The sequence below is a fragment of the Sander vitreus genome, chromosome 23, assembly GCF_031162955.1.
Source record: "Sander vitreus isolate 19-12246 chromosome 23, sanVit1, whole genome shotgun sequence".
Classification (NCBI taxonomy): Eukaryota; Metazoa; Chordata; class Actinopteri; order Perciformes; family Percidae; genus Sander; species Sander vitreus.
Genome location: NC_135877.1, coordinates 20,838,926 through 20,858,146, shown reverse-complemented (window position 1 = coordinate 20,858,146; position 19,221 = coordinate 20,838,926). Strand labels below are relative to the sequence as shown.

General features: G+C 43.8%; 1 protein-coding gene across 1 annotated transcript in view; it reads right to left on the bottom strand.

The window, feature by feature from the left end:
- The window catches only part of LOC144512326 (thyrotropin-releasing hormone-degrading ectoenzyme-like), a 186,271-nt gene extending 167,904 nt beyond the window's left edge, over positions 1–18,367 (bottom strand). The window contains exons 1-3 of the mRNA XM_078243008.1: positions 17,868–18,367; positions 17,654–17,682; positions 13,205–13,379 (exon numbers count right to left, since the gene is read on the bottom strand). Coding sequence (XP_078099134.1) covers positions 13,205–13,379; positions 17,654–17,682; positions 17,868–18,367 — 704 coding nt within the window. The remainder of the gene's footprint in view (positions 1–13,204; positions 13,380–17,653; positions 17,683–17,867) is intronic.
- Between the last annotated feature and the right edge of the window lie 854 nt (positions 18,368–19,221).

The window sequence follows — 19,221 nt, the reverse complement described above, 5'->3', positions numbered from 1 at the left end:
GGACAAGAGGAGATGAGAGAGGAGGAGGAGGAGAGAGTTGAAGGGGGATAGGGGGATATGAGGAGGACAGGGGAGAGGAGAAGGAGAGAAAAAAGAAGGAAGAGGTGGACAAGAGATGAAGTGTAGATGATGATGATGATGATGATGATGATGATGATGATGAAGACGAAGAAATGGGAAACTGAAAGGAGGTGTGGAGAGATGATAAAGAATAAAGTGCTGGAAGAGGAAGAGTAAAGGAAGGAGGACAAAATAAGAGGTGAAGAAAAGGGACAAAAAGAAGAGGAGAGAAAGTTGAAGTGTAAGATGATAGGAGAGGAACACTATGAGAAAGAGGACAAGAGGAAGAGGAGAAAGGGAGTGAAGGGATACGAGGAGGAGTTAGAAGAGTACTAGAAAGAGAAAGACGTTGACAGTAGAGATGGTGAGATGAAGAAATATGGAAATGAGAAGAGAGAAAGAGGAGAGCATAAAGGAATGACTTAAGTGGAGGAAGAGGGGGAGAAGTAGAAGCAGATCAAAGGAGAAGATATGTCAGGAGAAGATGACAGGAAGGAAAAAAGGAGGAAGAAAAAGGGTAGGAGGAAGGGAAGCACTGGGAGGAGAGAGAAAGAAAGAAAAGAAGATTGAGAGGATGAAGACGGGGGGAGGTAGAAAAAGGTGGACCTGTAAAAGTGGAGGGAGAGGAGGAATGGAGGAATAGAATAGAAAGTGGAAGAGGTGGACAACAGAGGCAGTGAGAAGAAGAAAGAAACTGAAACGAGGTGTGAAGAGATGAAGAAGAGATGATGGGGGGGGGAGAAACAGAATAATAAACAGAGGCCGAGCGAGGCAGACAGAAAGAGAGAGAGAATAATGGAGAAAGCCTGAGAGAGCCGAGATAAAGAGAGAATCTATTAGACGAGAGGATGAGTCTGTAACACACACACACAAACACACACACACACACACACACACGCACACACACACACACACACACACACACACACACACACACACACACACACACACACACGCACACACACGCGACTTGACATCCTGCAGGTTGCCAACAGTCATCGCTGCCAAGGTAACGCTTGTTGTCACAGTACACAGTGTCATCAGTACCTGATTGACAACCAAGCTGACAGCGTTGCCACGGACAACCTCGACACAGAACATGCACACGCTCACACTCGTGCATGAATTCATGTGGCAACGCTTCGCTTCGTCTCCCGAACACCAAGAAGAGAAAAAAAGAAATGACATAATTTCCTGCTGTAATGCTTGTCATTATCACAGAAGAAGAGCGAGCGCACACACACACACACACACACACACACACACTTCAGATCCAGAGATGTCACTGTAGAGGAAACTGTTGAGTCAGGTGCTTTTCAGTGTGTGTGCGTGTCTGTGTGTGTTACAGTTCTATATGTATCTCACACACACACACACACACACACACACCACACCGACCTCTTCAAGCAACGTCTCAAATTGCAATCCCCACGTTCACATTGAAGAATGGTGTGTGTGTGTGTGTGTGTGTGTGTGTGTGTGTGTGTGTGTGTGTGTGTGTGTGTGTTGCTGCAGCAGCTATAGTTTTACACAGGAAGCCGTTGAAGAGGCTGATTCATCATGTTTAAAATATAATATATGTGACTAATGGAGGGGGGGGGGGGGTTAGATCAGATTTAAATTCTTCTCGTTTATTGATGGAGCGAGAGAGGAGAAAGTGAGGATGTAGGAGATTAGAGGGGGGAGAGAAAAGAAGGAAGGAGGAGGTGAGGCGAGGAGGAGATAAGGAGGAGGTTGTTTTGCTCTCTGTTCCTCTCTGTGGACCATGACCCGCAGCTGATCAATGAAAACAGCTTGCGCCGCTCACACGTGAAATGAAATACTTGACAAGCAATCGTCGGAAAGTTTGAGTAATACAGTGCTGTCTCTTTATGGGTTTGACTGGTGGCCACTGAAGCAGGAACAATTAATCATGTGCAACAAGGTCCTTCATGGCCATTAGTGCAAGGTAGCAGAGTTGAAGAGCTTTGCCCGGTCGGGTTCAGTCTTAATTTCTATCAATGTACACGGGCTCGGGCTCGGGCTCGGGCTCGGGCTCGGGCTCCGGGTTGCGCGGTAAATGAGCGGTCAGGTGATGCGTTTCGATTAACGCGAAAATGGATGCTGAGGAGGTGAAACGGAGGCTGGCCTCTGGAGGACCTATTTTATTTCTTTGTTCCAACTTCCAAGTGGCCTATAGCTCACGTTAGTCATGAATAAATGATGTTAAAAAATGTATAAATGACCTTGATCCTTGGCAAAAGAGCTGTGTGCGTGCGCACATTTGAATAATGTCGAGCTGTAAACGGGTTTGGGCTTTTAAAAAGCTGTCAATCAAAATGTACCTGTCGGGCTCGGGCCTTGTCGGGCCGAACTTTTAAAGCCCGATTACAGCTCTACAAGGTAGTACAGGACAGGACATGCAGGGAAGTTACACGGCTGAAATCCTTCACCATAAAAAAGACCAAGAAACGGATACCAAGGAGATGTTAAGCAGCAGCACAAATTGCAACCAGGAATTAAAATACAAAACAAAGAAAGTTTGCTTCAAGACAAGCTGGTTTCAAAAGCAAGAGGTGAGTTGTTCTCAAAGAGTTGTTGCTCATGCAGGCCCATGAGGCTGCGAGGCATGCATTACACACTAGAAGAACCAAAAATCCACACAGCCTTTAAGCCTGCAGACTCTTAAGTCTTGTTTAACAAGCTATTTTGTTTCCAAGCAGCCAATTATAAATGTCAGGATAGCAATTATCTTAACCTATGTTTTGAAGTTTGGTTCTAAGTAGAGCTGCAAAGATTAATCGATTAATCGGTTAGTTGTTCAATATTAAATTTAAGTGCCAACTATTTTGATAATAGATTTGAGTAGTTTGAGTCATTTATGACAAAAAAAGTCACAATTCTCTGATTCCAGCTTCTTAAACGTGAATGTGTTCTAGTTTCTTCACTCCCATGTGACAGTAAACTGAATAGCTTTGACATTTGAGGACGAATTATTGGGCTTCGAGAAACGCTGAACATTTATCACCATTTTATAAACCACAACAACTTATTGATCGAGATTAACCGAGGAGTAATAGACAATAAAAATAATCTTAAAGTTTTAGAGACATTCTGTCATACACATGAGAGAAGTTTCCAGTGTGAATATTGATCCGTCGGTGTAATTAGATGAAATGTCAGGGGGGGACATCAAAGCCATAAGGATTCATTCTTTATGTATAGTGAATTGAATGGCAATCCATCCAATAGTTGTTGAGATATCTCCCTCTGGAGTGAAGTGGGCGGAGACAGCCATCATTGCTAATTTCAGGCTCAGGTAAGAGAGTCACAGGTGTGAAGCCCTCTGCTACACAGCAGTTTCTCCTCCTCGCCTGTGTGCTTGAGAACAAATGCATTTATTAAATTGCTTCAATTGACGGCCACATTATATAGGTTACCCTCTGACACACACAAAGTGGGGGAGCGATCGATCTGAAACATCTCATCTCAACACTGGATGACTATCAGCGCCAGAGAGTCAAGAGAGTGAGCTTGTGATGAAGAATCAGCTTCAAGAGACAGGCGCTAAAACGGAGCGTTTCAGACTATCGGGTATATTCAGACAGACAGAATGAGAAAAAGAATGTGTTTTTTGAACTTTAAAGCATGTAAACAAGTTCAAGTAGAAAACCAAATTAGAAGAATGAACCTGAAAATGAGCATGTTAAAATGTAGACTCTTCATCGACCATCCCGTCTCTCTCGTTAACACTTCGACGACTTTGTTCCTCATCAGACCCTTCCTCGTTAGCAGCCTTACTATTCCTCGTTAACTGTAAATTCATTGCCTCGTTAAAAAAGGTTTCTGTCAGAAGTCTGTTCTAAAGCTCGCAGCTGGAACTTTTTATCAACACTGACACGAGGAGTCCGATTTTAATGGCACAGGCTCAAAGTCAAACCAAAGCAGGGGGGTTGCATTTTGCATTTCCCGTTAACTCATGCTGTGGTCAATAAATTCTGTATTGCACAATGCCCAATTGTATAATACCTCTCCACCTGCATTTTTGGTTCACATTTGTGCAAACGGACTTAACGGCTGAAGTTGAGTTTAGATCAGAGGGTGTGGAGATTAATACTAATGATTCATTCACTCCTCCTTACATTAATATAGTCTCAGCCAGTCACTTCGCTGGTCTCATTGGTGAAAAACAGCTGAGCCAATCATAAAACGTTTATGCGCCATTTATACGATCACATCAATCTCAAATCTGTGTCTCACGTCACAAATGGTCATATAACATGTGACTCAGTTTTCATCAGGATGCATTTCAAGAACAAAACATGAAAAGCACTTTTGCTAAAAAAGAAAGGTGGAAAGGAGTCTGTGATACACTGATGTAAAGTATTATTCAGTCATTACTCCACATTTGCTGCAAGCACTGTATGTATTTTGCATTTGTTGATAAAACCATCAGACTGGCAGTGGACGTTGCAGGAGAAACAGCGCAAGGTCTAAGAAACACTTCCACCGAGATACCAACAACTCTTTGTGCTGCTTCATTTGAAGGAACCTCCAGCTGTGCACCGTGCGCTCTGAGCAGAGCAACACAATACCACAGACGGCGGGAGTACATTTCAAAGTCAGGAAAGTACAAAACTGGCCAAGTGCTACCTGCGTTGGTCGTTGCGTCGCTGTATAATTCAGCCCCCATCCATATTTTTTTCTGATGTTAAATACAGCTAAAAATTAATCTAGAAAATCTGCGGAGAAATCGTGATGAAATAATTTAGTTAGTTGCAGTCCATGATTTGATTTACAAATCTGGTGACTTCAGAATCAACTTTGACTTTAAAACCAGTTGTGACTTCACTTGACCCTTTCGGCTTGAATACAGTACCTTGATACTGCCACTGCAATGATGCTTCCATTTGTTGCTCTCTTACTAAGCAAACAATGTATGCATTTATATTTTAACTGACAGATGGACGGCAGAGAAGATGATTCTGCATTAAATGTCTCAGAAGTGTCTAAACTTTTGCACGGCTCTTCTAGACTTTCCAAATGTTATCGGACCGAATGGATCAAATTCTGATAGTAAAACGAGTCATTTCGTGGGAAGAAGTAAGTAAAGTTTATTTCTATAGCACATTTAAAAACAGCTCGCGCTGACACAAATTGGATTCAAAGCCCGGTGCACTTCCTGGAGGACTGGTGGAAATGCACCACAACAACCCTAGTGCAATTTCCTTGTTTATATTAGCTGAGTATTGATGTGCCCGTCTCATGCTGTTGTGATGTCATGGTACATGTGAGCAGCAGGCTGCAGGTAAGTGGTGCCGCTGCCACAGAGACTGGACCATTTCAGACTGGTTTCACTGGAAGATATCAGCAAACCGCAAACTGTGTGTGTGTGTGTGTGTGTGTGTGTGTGTGTGTGTGTGTGTGTGTGTGTGTGTGTGTGTGTGTGTGTGTGTGTGTGTGTGTGTGTGTGTACACTAATTAATTTCCCCGCCTCCCCCTAGCATTTAATATCCAGACACCGCAGGCTGGGCTTAAGCAAATCTCACAGTGGAGTGTGTGTGTGTGTGTGTGTGTGTGTGTGTGTGTGTGTGTTAGCATTAGCCACACAGCTGCATTCAGCTAATCCTTAAACTAACAGTGATCTTTGTACACACACTTTTCAGCAGTGTATAATTTGGACAGTAGTGACGTGTAAATCTGACATTTTCAAAGCTTTTTTTTCTTAAAGTAAGGAGCCGTGTCTCTTTGCCTTGCTGGTTAGTCATCAGATTAACATATTTATGAACCCAGACTGGCACCTTTCAAAAGGGTGTCAGTCACATATACATGTTTTCTTACTACTGTATGTGTGTGGAAACTGTCTTATTTAGATGCATTTATTCCAGCAGTTAATATGCTCTCAGAGCAACGCAGTCTGAATTCCTGCACATGCCAAAACAAAGTTGGCAATCATTCTGTTAGAGTATTTCGAATATCTTTCTCTCACGTAGAGTTTCTCTCTCACCCAACGTTTGAGGAATCAGTTTAGTGCACAAAGTCGACTGTAACCATTCAACTTTAACTAGCAGGTTGTTCTGTTGTGATCGAGCTCTGCTGGTCCATCAGCTGCTGTATTGATCCAACATTGATCCAAACAGCAGCTACCAGTGAATATGGGACCACTGGTGCTGAAAACATACAGAGGCCAAACCTGAGTGCTGGGGAGTTACTGTGTTAAAGTGTTCTCCATTAATAGTGAGACCGAAAAATACCTTTTATTTACCTTGCTGGACCATTTGTATGCACACATTAAATTACACATTGTCTCACATCTATCTTCTGCTTATTTTATCATCTGCTAATTAAATCTGCTGCTGAATTCATTTCATAAGTTAAAACACACTTGTATGTAATTACTAATACGTGAACAAAACAAGAGAGAGAGAAGATCTGAACCACAACTTTAGCTCCCAGAATCATTCTAAAGTCAAGACTTATGTACAAAAAATATTGGGCAACACTTTACTTGAAGGAATCTACATAAGAGTTACATGACACTGTCATGAACACATGACACTAGGGCTGAACGATTTTAGAAAATAATCTAACTGCGATTTTTTTTCAAAAATATTGCGATTGCGATTCAATATGCGATTATTTTTTAAGATCTTTGTCTTCTGTATTATTCAACAAAGACAAGCAATAAATCAGTGTATAGTATGAACAACACAAGATTAGATAGATTAAACAAACTGTTCTTTCCTGGAGGACAGGCCTGTATGTGATGATGAAATCAGGTGATGCATGAATTTATATGAATGACATCTTTTATTTAACTACTTCAATCACAGTAGTATATTGAGCACTGACCAAGCCTGGTGTAAACATTCATATGAAAGTCAGAAACACATCACACAAACTAAAGTGCAGATTGCAGAAATATAAAAACAAAGATGTGGCTTTACCACACTTAGTAGTATTTACATTTAATTATTATTTACTGTAATAAACCAGAGTGGTTGTTTGTTGTTGGACTTCTGTGCTAGTCATGGATTGTCTATAACGAACACCATGTTCGAACATAGGGATGCTCATGAAGTGTACTTGGTACCAGAGCACCCTAGGCCAAAGGTCAATGATCGATTTTATAATCGTTTCATCTGATCTGAGGCCATATGTTTTGGACACTCGGGTGAAGAGAGATGTTCAAAGTTTCCATTGCTGAAGCTGCGGTGAGGAGCTGTGGTCTTAGTGTCTTAGGTGCCTCAAGGGGTGGTAACCCACGAACACCGAGGTGGACACCGGTGGTCAGGGAAGCCGTCCGACTGAAGAAGGAGTCTTTCCGGGATATGTTATCCCAGACGACTCCGGAGGCAGTTGCAAGGTACCGAAGGGCCCGAAGGGCTGCAGCCTCTGCCGTGAAAGAGGCAAAGCAGCGTGTGTGGGAGAAGTTCGGAGAAGACATGGAGAAGGACTTTCGGTCGGCACCAAGGTACTTCTGGAAAACCGTTCGCCACCTCAGGAGGGGGAAGGGAACCATCCAAGCTGTGTACAGTAAGGATGGGGACGCTGTTGACCTCAACTGAGGAGGTAATAGGGGCGGTGGAAGGAGCACTTTGAGGAACTCCTAAATCCGACTAATACGCCCTCTATGGTAGAGGCAGAGCTGGAGGATGAGGGGGGGATTGGCATCAATTTCCCTGGTGGAGGTTGCTGAGGTAGTTAAACAACTCCACAGTGGCAAAGCCCCAGGAATTGATGAGATCCGTCCAGAAATGCTTAAAGCTCTGGGTGTGGAGGGGTTGTCTTGGTTGACACGCCTCTTCAACATTGCGTGGAAGTCTGGGGACGGTGCCTAAGGAGTGGCAGACCGGGGTGGTGGTTCCCCTTTTTAAAAAGGGGGACCAGAGGGTGTGTGCCAATTACAGGGTATCACACTTCTCAGCCTCCCGGTAAAGTCTACTCAAGGTGCTGGAAAGGAGGGTTCGGTCGATAGTCGAATCTCAGGTTGAAGAGGAACAATGCGGATTCTGTCCTGGTCGTGGAACAACGGACCAGATCTTTACTCTCGCAAGGATCCTGGAGGGAGCCTGGGAGTATGCCCAACCAGTCTACATGTGTTTTGTGGATCTGGAGAAGGCGTATGACCGGGTGCCCGGGAGATACTGTGGGAGGTGCTGCGGAGTACGGGGTGAGGGGGTCCCTTCTCAGGGCCATCCAATCTCTGTACGACCAAAGCGAGAGCTGTGTCCGGGTTCTCGGCAGTAAGTCGGACTCGTTTCAGGTGAGAGTTGGCCTCCGCCAGGGCTGCGCTCTGTCACCAATCCTGTTTGTAGTATTTATGGACAGGATATCGAGGCGTAGTCGGGTGGAGAGGGGTTGCAGTTCGGTGGGCTGGGGATCTCATCGCTGCTTTTTGCAGATGATGTGGTCCTGATGGCATCATCGGCCTGTGACCTTCAGCACTCACTGGATCGGTTCGCAGCCGAGTGTGAAGCGGCTGGGATGAGGAGCAGCACCTCTAAATCGGAGGCCATGGTTCTCAGCAGGAAACCGATGGAGTGCCTTCTCCAGGTAGGGAATGAGTCCTTACCCCCAAGTGAAGGAGTTCAAGTACCTTGGGGTCTTGTTCGCGAGTGAGGGGACAATGGAGCGGGAGATTGGTCGGAGAATCGGCACAGCAGGTGCGGTATTACATTCAATTTATCGCACCGTTGTGACGAAAAGAGAGCTGAGCCAGAAGGCAAAGCTCTCAATCTACCGGTCAGTTTCCGTTCCTACCCTCACCTATGGTCATGAAGGCTGGGTCATGACCGAAAGAACAAGATCCAGGGTACAAGCGGCCGAAATGGGTTTCCTCAGGAGGGTAGCTGGCGTCTCCCTTAGAGATAGGGTGAGAAGCTCAGTTATCCGTGAGGAGCTCGAGTAGAGCCGCTGCTCAGTTTGCGTCGAAAGGAGCCAGTTGAGGTGGTTCGGGCATCTGGTAAGGATGCCCCCTGGGCGCCTCCCTAGGGAGGTGTTCAGGCACGTCCAGCTGGGAGGAGGCCTCGGGAGACCCGGGACTAGGTGGAGGGATTATATCTCTAACCTGGCCTGGGAACGCCTCGGGATCCCCCAGTCGGAGCTGGTTAATGTGGCCCGGGGAAAGGGAAGTTTGGGGTCCCCCTGCTGGAGCTGCTACCCCACGACCCGACCCCAAGATGGATGGATGGATGGATGGATGTAATAAACATGTGGATTGCACTTTTTAAACACTGTCTTTGAATTTTACTAGACAGTTAAATAAGTATAAATATAGTATATACAGTATATATACAACCAAGGGGGTAAGCTTCGCTTCAGAGCTCGAACCTCCTATGGCGCCATTTTGATGCTACAAAGCGATGACCCGACTTTAGCATCCCATTGACTGCCATTCATTTTGACGTCACTTTGACAGCGAATAACTTTACATCTGAAGCGTTTAAAGACTTTATTTGTCCATTGTTTATTTCTAAAGAAACACAACAATGTATAAAAGGCTCCATTACCTTGTACCTCACGTTATGGCGCCGTAGCAGACGTTTTTGTAAAAATAGGCTAACGATTGCGTCATAACCACGCGACTTACTGTCGCATAGTAGAGGAATTACCGTATAGTACAGGAGAAGCTCACAGGCAGTTTTGACTTACATTAGCTGTTTAAGTTTAATTACTAATGTTAACTAGCATTTTAGTTAGCAATAATTAGCCTGTGTCTATGTTATCTCCTTACATATACCTACGCTCTCCGTCTCTGCAAGATTGGGAATGATTGAGATTTCTCTTGGCACAGCTACCAGAAGACTTCCAACTTTCAGACAGGTTGCTCACGTCACATCTACGTCTTCAAGCTCAGTTGGAGGCTGCTCAGTAACGCTCAGCCATCACCGGGAAAGTGCTTCTAATGGCCTTCACTGGTCTCCGTCCAGAGCAACGGGATCTGTTGGTCCATTCTTATATACTGTCTATGTATACAACGGTGTATTTTTTTTTTATTTTTTTTTACAGCGCTCACAGAGAGAAGCTGCCTCCAGCCCCTCCCCTCAGGAAGTTGCGCGCTGCGTGCATGACAGCGTCAACGTTGCACTTGCTCAGAGAGGCTATCGTTACGTTAGCAGTAGCATGCCGCTGCTGGTCTTGCCGTGGGATTAGCTGTACTAATAAAACTGTTGAAACAACGCGGCCACGCTGCTGTGAAAGCTCCCCGAACGTCATTTATCAGAGTCAGGTTGTTACCCCTCCCCGCGACAGTCTCCTCCGCTCCATATCTTTATAACGGAGCTAGCTAACTGGAGCTAACCGCTAATCAGAGCTAATCGTTGCTAACAGAGCCTTCAGTTCTGCGTGCCTGTATCCATTAACTGCATGTATGGACTCGAGCCCGAATAAAACCCTTCATTTTATTAAAATGGCTGTAAAAGTTTTAAAATACAACTCAGAGTTGTTTGAATGACAGAAATCTGCTCAAGGTGCGGCGATAAGTTGATGCTTTCTCTGCGGAGTGCAGACTGATTTGCTCTCGCGAGTCACGTGACCAAATCGCAGCCTTTGCGATTAGGAAATCGCCTTTTAACATATCGCGATATTATTGCAAATGCAATTAATCGTTCAGCCCTACACGACACTCATGACAGTCATGACACATGAACCCCAACCCTAACCATAACTTGTCATGACAAAAACCGAATGATACTTACTAAAAGAAGCTTTATGTCAAACGTTTATGACTTGTTTATAATGTTTATGACACGTTCATGACACGTTCATGACAGTGTCATATCACTCATATGTAGATACCTTCAAGTAAAGTGTAACCAAATATTGTTTTAAAACAATCAAACACAACAGGATGCATGTTATAGGGACCAATGTCATGTATACAATGACAATGCAAAACTTAATCTATCAAAAGTACTTAAAAAAAAAAGTCTGTCTAAAAAGAAGAAAAAGTAGTGTTATTAAATAAAATGTCTTTAATTTGAAAGTGAAACAGCTGAGGCAAATGACATACTTCCCTTTGAATAAATGTCGTGACTATTTCAATTCCACCTAACATGACCTGGTTGGTAAAAATGCAGTGTTGGTTTTTCTTTGTTGTTGTAATGAGTCATAGCTATCAGCCTGTTGACAATCTGAACTGTACAAACTGTCCTGCTCTGTTCATCGAGCCGTCACATTATCGCTTTCTGACTCAACAGTTTGATGATTGGCGGAAGGTTAACTCTCCGCAAAACCGAACAACGCCACGTCGCTGCTACCTGGCTGGAACTAATTACAAGAACTCCTTATAAGCGACGTTGATGCTAAAACAAATCTGGAGCAGCATTTTGAAAGCTCATAGTGTTGATATGATGTTGACTAAATGATTAGTCAATCTTTAGAAAATGTGACAATGTTGATCATGTCTTGTCAGTTTTTCTCCAGTAGAAAACAGCAAACATTGTCAAGCTACAGTTCTCTAAATATTACACAGTATTTTAACAGGAACCATTTCATCAGAGAAACCCATAAATGTCATCATCAGAAGGGTCTTCAAAATCTGCAGGAAATATTCGACACAAAAATCACAACCCTTGCAAAACGACTTATTGCAGATCTTCAATTTTCATGTTTTACACCATGTTGCAATGTTTCGGTACTAGACCATCTTCTTGCCTGAAGAAGGTCTAGTACCGAAGATTTGCCTACTATTAAACTTTATATTTTTTGCAAGATAGCCAGTGTGCGGGAGTTTCTTTGCAACTTTTGACCTGCTTGTCCCCCACCGACACACCTGTCTCATGTTTTACACTATAAAATTAATGGTAAATGGACTGCATTCATATAGCACTTTTTTTAGCCTTAGAGACCACTCAAAGCGCAGATGGCAGAGGATAGAATGTAAGGTGCCACCTGCTCATCAGCAGCGATATACATTCACAGCAATTTGGGGTTCAGTATCTTGCCCAAGGACACTTCGACATGTACAGTAGACTGCAGGGGCCAGGGATCAAACTACCAACGACCACTCTACCTCCAATTTGTGTAGATCTGATCACGCTGATGTTTGTTCAAGTGTTCTTTTTCCATCAGTTTAGTTTTGGGTTATTTGAAAAAACAGGGTGAAACGTCATGATTGACAGCTGGGATTGACTCGCAATTGGTCAGGCGACGAATCACTACTGCGCAGACTCTGACTTCAAAAACTTCAAAAAAATAGATGGCAGCGCCTGTATCTGGAATCTTTCCATTTTTGTACAGTGGGAGGAAGTAAAAACGCATCGTCCATCTTTATATAAAGTCTAGTGCTAACCGCTGTGTGTTGGGCGTTGCCAAATAAACCAGGACTAAAACCGGAAGGAATACAACTTTAACACATAATATCACGTTACAAACATTTGCCAAATGTGTTAAAGAGTGAGGGCGGAGACTTTTAATTCTTGTTTTTTTAATTATATGATTTTGTTCTTTGAATTCATATTTACTTGAGACATCTTATTATAGCATGCGGTTTGAAAATATATAACATGTATCAAGGTACTCCGTTAGGGCCCACCACTACTTCCAGGCAATCAGAAACGGGTAAATACACATAATATAATACAGAAGAAATACTGTACGTTTAATGACTTCAAGATGAAAGGTTTCAGCATGGGAGAGTCATCATATGGTCTTAACTTTACTTTGTCCAATTATGAGTGAGCTCTTCAATTAACTAAAACTTTGTTCCACTTATTGCAGAAACAGTCGACCAAATGTTTTGTCGCCGTGGTGACGCACAGCCTCGCACAGATTGAGGCCACACAGACAAAAAGTAATGCATGAAATAATAAATGTATCAGCACACAGTCTGTTTGCCATCAGCACCGTGGGGAAGAAATCTGATGTGACAACAACTCTGGAGCACAGGCTTATGGGAAATTCATAAGGAGGGTGTGTGTGTGTGTGTGTGTGTGTGTGTGTGTGTGTGTGTGTGTGTGTGTGTGTGTGTGTGGTTTGATAAGTGGAACACACACACACACTGACCGCAGCGTGCTTGAGTGAATCAATGTCGTGGATGTGAAGCTCTGACCTTTTCTAGTCGAACCACCTGCTGCTGGAGGAAAAATGAGTGTTTCTGTGTGTGTGTGTGTATGTGTGTGTGTGTGTGTGTGTGTGTGTGTGTGTGTGTGTGTGTGTGTACCGTTTCTCTCTGTGCAGGGTGTACGAGCTCCTGAAGAAGCCCAGCAGCTCGTCCTCGATGGCGGCGTCGAAGCTCACGTTCAGCCGGTAAACTCTCATCGGCTTCAGCTCGCGGTGCAGAACCACGACGTACATCTGATTGGCCGGGAAGGGGAAGTGGCGGTGGACGCGCATGGCTCCGCCCCCGGGCCTGTTGGCAGGACGACCACCGGCACCGCCCTCTGCTGTGACGGACACCCGGTCCACCTGAAGGAAGGTAGAGGAGGAAGTAGAATCATCATCATCATAATAATCAATTATAATCGAGTTTGGCAGCTGGTTTTTTGACATTGGGATAGTAACGATATCAAATATACAAGACATTTTTAGTCATCGTTTTGACTATATATATTGTCATATTGCCCAGCCCTAATATGAATATTTTATTCCATTTCTTAAATGGATCCTCCTTAGTTCTATTCCTAAAAACCTTTTAAAAGCTACGAGTACTTCTTCCACCTCTGCAGATCACTACAATAATGACAACTTGTCATCATTTAGCAAAAAGTGAGAGCTGAGGTTTGAAGAAAACCAGTGGAACTACCCTCTGAGATGAGCAGCAGTGCATGATGGGAACATGCCCGGCAACAGTAGGTACCATTAGGAGCCTCTGGGATTCTTTGTTGTCGAACATCAGCGATAATCAGCCAATCAAACACTGAGTGTGTGCGTCTGTATCCGTTTGTGTGAATGTGTGTTTGTTCTTTGATGAATGAAGTGATCGATACAAACAGAGAGCCTGGGGACACAGAGAGGACACGTTGGCTATTAAAAGGATTTTTTTTTTAAAGGGTTTTCTGGTGAGTCAGCAAACGCAGCGGCACACTCCGTGATGTCTTCAAATGCTCCACTCAACCAAAATGCTTTTTAAATTGGGTTCGTTTGTTGACTGCTTCGATTTGTCAGCTCAATTCGTCACTGTCAGACATTTTAACGGCCTGACATGGTTCCTGTTTGAATACTGAATCTTTAATAATGTGTCTTGTTGTGATCAAATCCATCTGATCAGTCATGTGAGAGCCACTGAGGACTCTACATGTTCATTTTCCTCAACATGAACTGGAACCAATCATTGCCCTAGGGTAAAGGAAATCAGTCTAAGAACTAATGATATGTTTTGGCTAAGTAGGAATTGTTAAAGAATAGTTCATCGTAAAATTAAAAATACATATTTTCCCTCTTACCTGTAGTGCTATTTATTTAGATAGTTTAGGGGTGAGTTGCCCAGTGTTGGAGATATTGGCTTTAGAGATGTCTGCCTACTCTCTAATATAATGGAACTACATGGCACTCTGCTTGTTGTGCTCAAAGCTCCACAGCAATGTCTCTTTCCAGAAATCAGCCAAGGAGAACGCCATTAATGTTTACATCACAAGCCTCTCATCCATGAGTACCCTTCCTTCTGTGTGGTGATACAGTTGGCGGCTGTAGTTTTGTAGAAAGAATATAGTTCCTACATGAAACTGCTCCCAACCAGGTCTGTGGATTATCTTGAGTAACCGGGTCATGATTTCTAGAAAGCGACATTGCTGTTGAGTTTATCAAATGTATTTCTGTCACTTTGAGCACAACATGCTGAGTAGCATCCAGTTTCATTTTATTGGAGAGAAGACAGACATCTCTACGGCCGATATCTCCAACACTGGGCAACTCACACCAAAACCATCTAGACTGATAAAAAAACACTACAGGTAAGAGGAAAAATGTCTTTGTTTTTGGGGTGAGCAGTCACTGGTTTGTAGTTCATGTAATAAAACATTCAAACCATCACAATGATGCTTTTGGCCCAATTTTGTCTCCTCTTTCTACCAGCAGGTTTTATTTTTCTCCACTTTTCTTTTGGCGTTTTTATTAAAAAAGAAAAATTGTCATGCACTGATATCTTAGGAGGCCTGCCTGGCGCCCAACAACACCTCTTAATTCACAGTGTGCTCACATACGAACACAAAAGGGACTGCAGGGCTTTTAATTGGCCTCTGCCCAAATTAGACAGATTCATCCTCCTCTCACATTAGCTGAGTTGACCGGCCGGAAAAATCACGCTGCTCAGGCGTTTCTCTGAGGCAAATATTTGGCTGAAATGGCAACTTTGATGGCTAATTAGCCTCGTTAAGGAAATCTCTGAGGCCAAATCTGGAAATAAACATTCTTTGTTAGAGAGCAGGTTGTTTTCCAGTGCAGAGAGGAGATCTCAGGATGCAAACAAGGAGCTTTGTTTTGAAAGAATCATCAGGAAAGTTGTCAAACTGTCCACTGGCAGCGATGTACAAGTCTCTGAAAGGGGGGCAGGCTATCGAGTGGGTACGGAGGTTAGTTCTCGATCACTTTCATATACTACAGCTACAACGCCAACTGAAGAAGGTAGTGCATCCAGTGATTCCAAAAATAGGCACTTTGGTCCACTAGTAGGAGGTTCAGGGGTTGGGTAAAAGAGGGTCAACAATATCCAACACCTGAGTGTCATCTGAAAAAAAAAAAGAATTCTACATCTAATACATCTGCACTTCATAAAACTGATCTTTTTGTGATTAAAGTCAAATAGAGCTGCAACGATTAGTCAACTAATCGCTTGGTCGATCGACAGAAAAATAATCGCCAGCTACTTTGATAATCCATTATTTGTTAAAGTAATTGTAGGAGCCACATACTGCATTTATATTATTTATTGATTATTATATTGTGCACTTACTGTATATTGTAGGCGGTGGGAGTGTTTATCGCGGCTTGAGCGGAAGTGATAACATATTTGTTTGCTTCACCTGTTCACCTGGGTTTTTTGGGCTTTGACAGAGAGGGGGTGAGCCTGGGAGCGAACACTAAACGCGCTTATTTCGACTCACAAAGTAACTATACATTTGGTAACTGCAGTATTAGTTGTGTTTTACGTGTGGAGGTCAATAAATCATTGCAATACAATCTTGAGCGCGTGACAGTGCGTTTATGCATCGCTCAGTGTTTAGTCCCTCGCGGACTGTTGTTGGTCTGCTTACAGCCGCAACAGTTATTTTTAAGCAAAAACAGCAGATTGATGCTATTTTGAGATTGATTTGCTGATTTGAAATTTCCTGATTTTCTCGGTTTTACATCCTTAAACTGAATATCTTTGGGTTTTGGACACAAGCCATCACCCTGAATTTAAAAAAAACTGGGATGGACATTTCATTATATTCTGACAGTTTAGACCAAACGTTTAATCTAGAAAAAAAAAAAAGTCAACTCATTGCAGCCCTAAAGTCAAATCATTTGGATATTTCTAAACCACATATTCATCTTCTACACCAACCAGTAAGAATTAGATTTGGTGATTTATTATTATTTTGGTGAAGTCAAAAGACGTCTGGGTTGAAACAGGGCTATATTTGGTTTAAAAGTCATCTTTATTTTAGCTGAAGGACACTTGGAGAGCGCAGACCTCTGCCAAGGTAATGCCCTATCTCGCAATGTTTACAAAAGTGAAAATGTGTATCCGCCCCGTGATTCAGATCTGCTCAAAAATAAAATGTGTTCTTCGTTGGCCCATGCTACACCCTTCCACCAAGATTCATGAAAATCGGGAGAGTATTTCCAGATTTCCATCAACCATTCATGGTCTCCAGAGGATGATTCCTGATTATTCTGGTGAGCTGCTGAACATACTTCTAGCACCGCTCTATAGGCAAATTTTCCATTTAAGAAATATGAAAATCTAATGTGGATACATTAAACTTACAGAGTACATCCATACTCACCAGGGGATGAATCCTTAGAATTTGAAGGTATCAAAAAGTCTTTCCTGTAGCGCTACCCTCAGAATAAGTCTTTTCGTTTTACTGTAGGCTTACGGCAGGTAAAGCTCTCACCCCTAATTTCCACTGGACTAACCCTAACCCTGGGCGCGTCTCCGCAACCCCCGCGAGTAATTGCGGCCATTATGCTTGATATTCCACCACCCGTGCCACGGTGCGTCCCAGAAGCGTGCGTGAAGCGGCTCTCTGCCCCGCTAAAAATACACGCCAGGTCTATTTTCATACAAGCCAGAGGGCATTCAGACAGCCGGGCAGGAAGTGAAACAGCAGGAGCATCCAGTCAATTTACCAAAAGACATCCCCCCCCCCCAATATCGTATGTCTTCTCTACAACATCACAGACGATGAAAGATTCATCTTGGAGGTGGAAAAACATAATACGACACCACAGATCCTTTTTATAAGGGCAGCACAGAGAAGGCATGGAGTTTAATTACAGGAGAGGAAGGTAGATACTAGCTTAATAAACACATGATTGTTCTGTAAAGTACTTGTAGAGACAATCAAATCTCAACACAAAGGAAGCCAAAGGCAACAGATATCCGGCCTAAATCAGTGAAATTCGGCAGATTTTCCGGCGGCAACGAAGCAATCCCAGAAGTGGAACGTCAAGGGTATACGTAGACTACCCACTGCACGAGCCAACATCACCTTACTCGCAAACAATTTTGCAAAGATTGCCTGAATATATTTTGTGTTCAGGTCATGAATCTGGATAAAGCTTTGCAGATATTGATTGCCGACATTGGCGTCTCACAGATATCACTATGATGTCATACGTTCTTAAAGATAATTTAAGTTTACCAAAGATTTCTACAGATTTCTGCCCATACAGGCTACCGTACCTCAAGGCGGTCAGTGTGCAGCACGATGAATCTTGTGGCGTTGATGCACTCCAGCTCGATGCTGACCTCTCCGGAGAAAGTGAAGTTGTCCATGTAGACGGCGAGCCCCAGGTCGTAGTGCCGAGGCCTCAACGTGCCCGGCAGCCTCAAATTCCTCCATGGCTGGACCGCCTCATCGTCACCCCTCTCCCCCGTCCTCTCACCTCGGCTCCCATTCAACTTTGTTGACCCTCCGGTGCCGCGCGAGCCTGACTCGCCCGTCGCTCCGTCTCGATCTCGTCCGCTACACTCCTCGAAGCGGACGCTGAGCACCACAGCCACAGCTGTGACGATGATGAGGGTGAGGATGGAGAGGGCGAAGCCCAGCACTAGCCGTTTGTGCACGGTGATGTGGCGCTCGGTGGTTCGAGGCCGGACCACCACTGACTCTGCCCACTGGTCCGAGAGGCCGCGGCCATTCCGCATGGCGCCCGGGCTGCTGTCGTTTAGTCCCATTTAGCTGTCACTCTAACGACAAAGAAATGTCCTCAAGGTTCAGGCTCAGAAACAAGTGCATTGATGCTCGGATTTGATTCCAGCTCGTTTACAGACGATTCAATGTGAAAAAGAGCCGTTTGTGTTTTGATCCTTCCAAAGCTCCCAGTTCTCAGTCTGTCAACGCTCCAGTCTGTGCTGCAGCAGTTATATTTCTGAAAAGCTGAACTCTGACCTCGCCGCTGCTTGACCGTTATTAACGTCCTTCAGCTGTGGCTCGAGGTGGAAAACCCACACTGCGGCACGTTTTACATTTCAGGCAACAAGACTGACAAACTAGACAGGATGAGATGGTCGTGAGCGTTTTGGTTTTGCGGTGAGGAGAAAAAAAAATAAAAAATCAATGCTGTATGGCTCGATTTCAAGTTCTAGAGTGTGAGGAGGAGGAGGAGGGGGGATGCTGTTGAGGATGTGGCTATACAGTGAGCGTATCATCCATAGGCTTTCACTGGGAATCAGCTGGGTAAGCTAAACTCTAAACCACCACAGATAGAAGTGTTAGACTGAGAATAAAGCCGCGTTAAGACCATATATGATGGTAAACAATCTGAAGTCACACTTTAGCTGGATTTGCTCACAGAGTATTCATTAAAATCACTTTTGGGATGATGGAATTTCTCATGTTGAGCTTCAGAAACGGTCACTTGATCTACATGCATTCGAGACAGAGATCCTGAACCAAAGCCTAAACTAACACAGGAGCTTTAAAGCAGCAGGTCACCGTCTCCAGGTTGTTGTAAAGTTAATTGCTTCTGAGTTAAAGCTCTTCCAAAACTGCAATAAAGCATAAATAAACCCCCATTGGACTATTATGG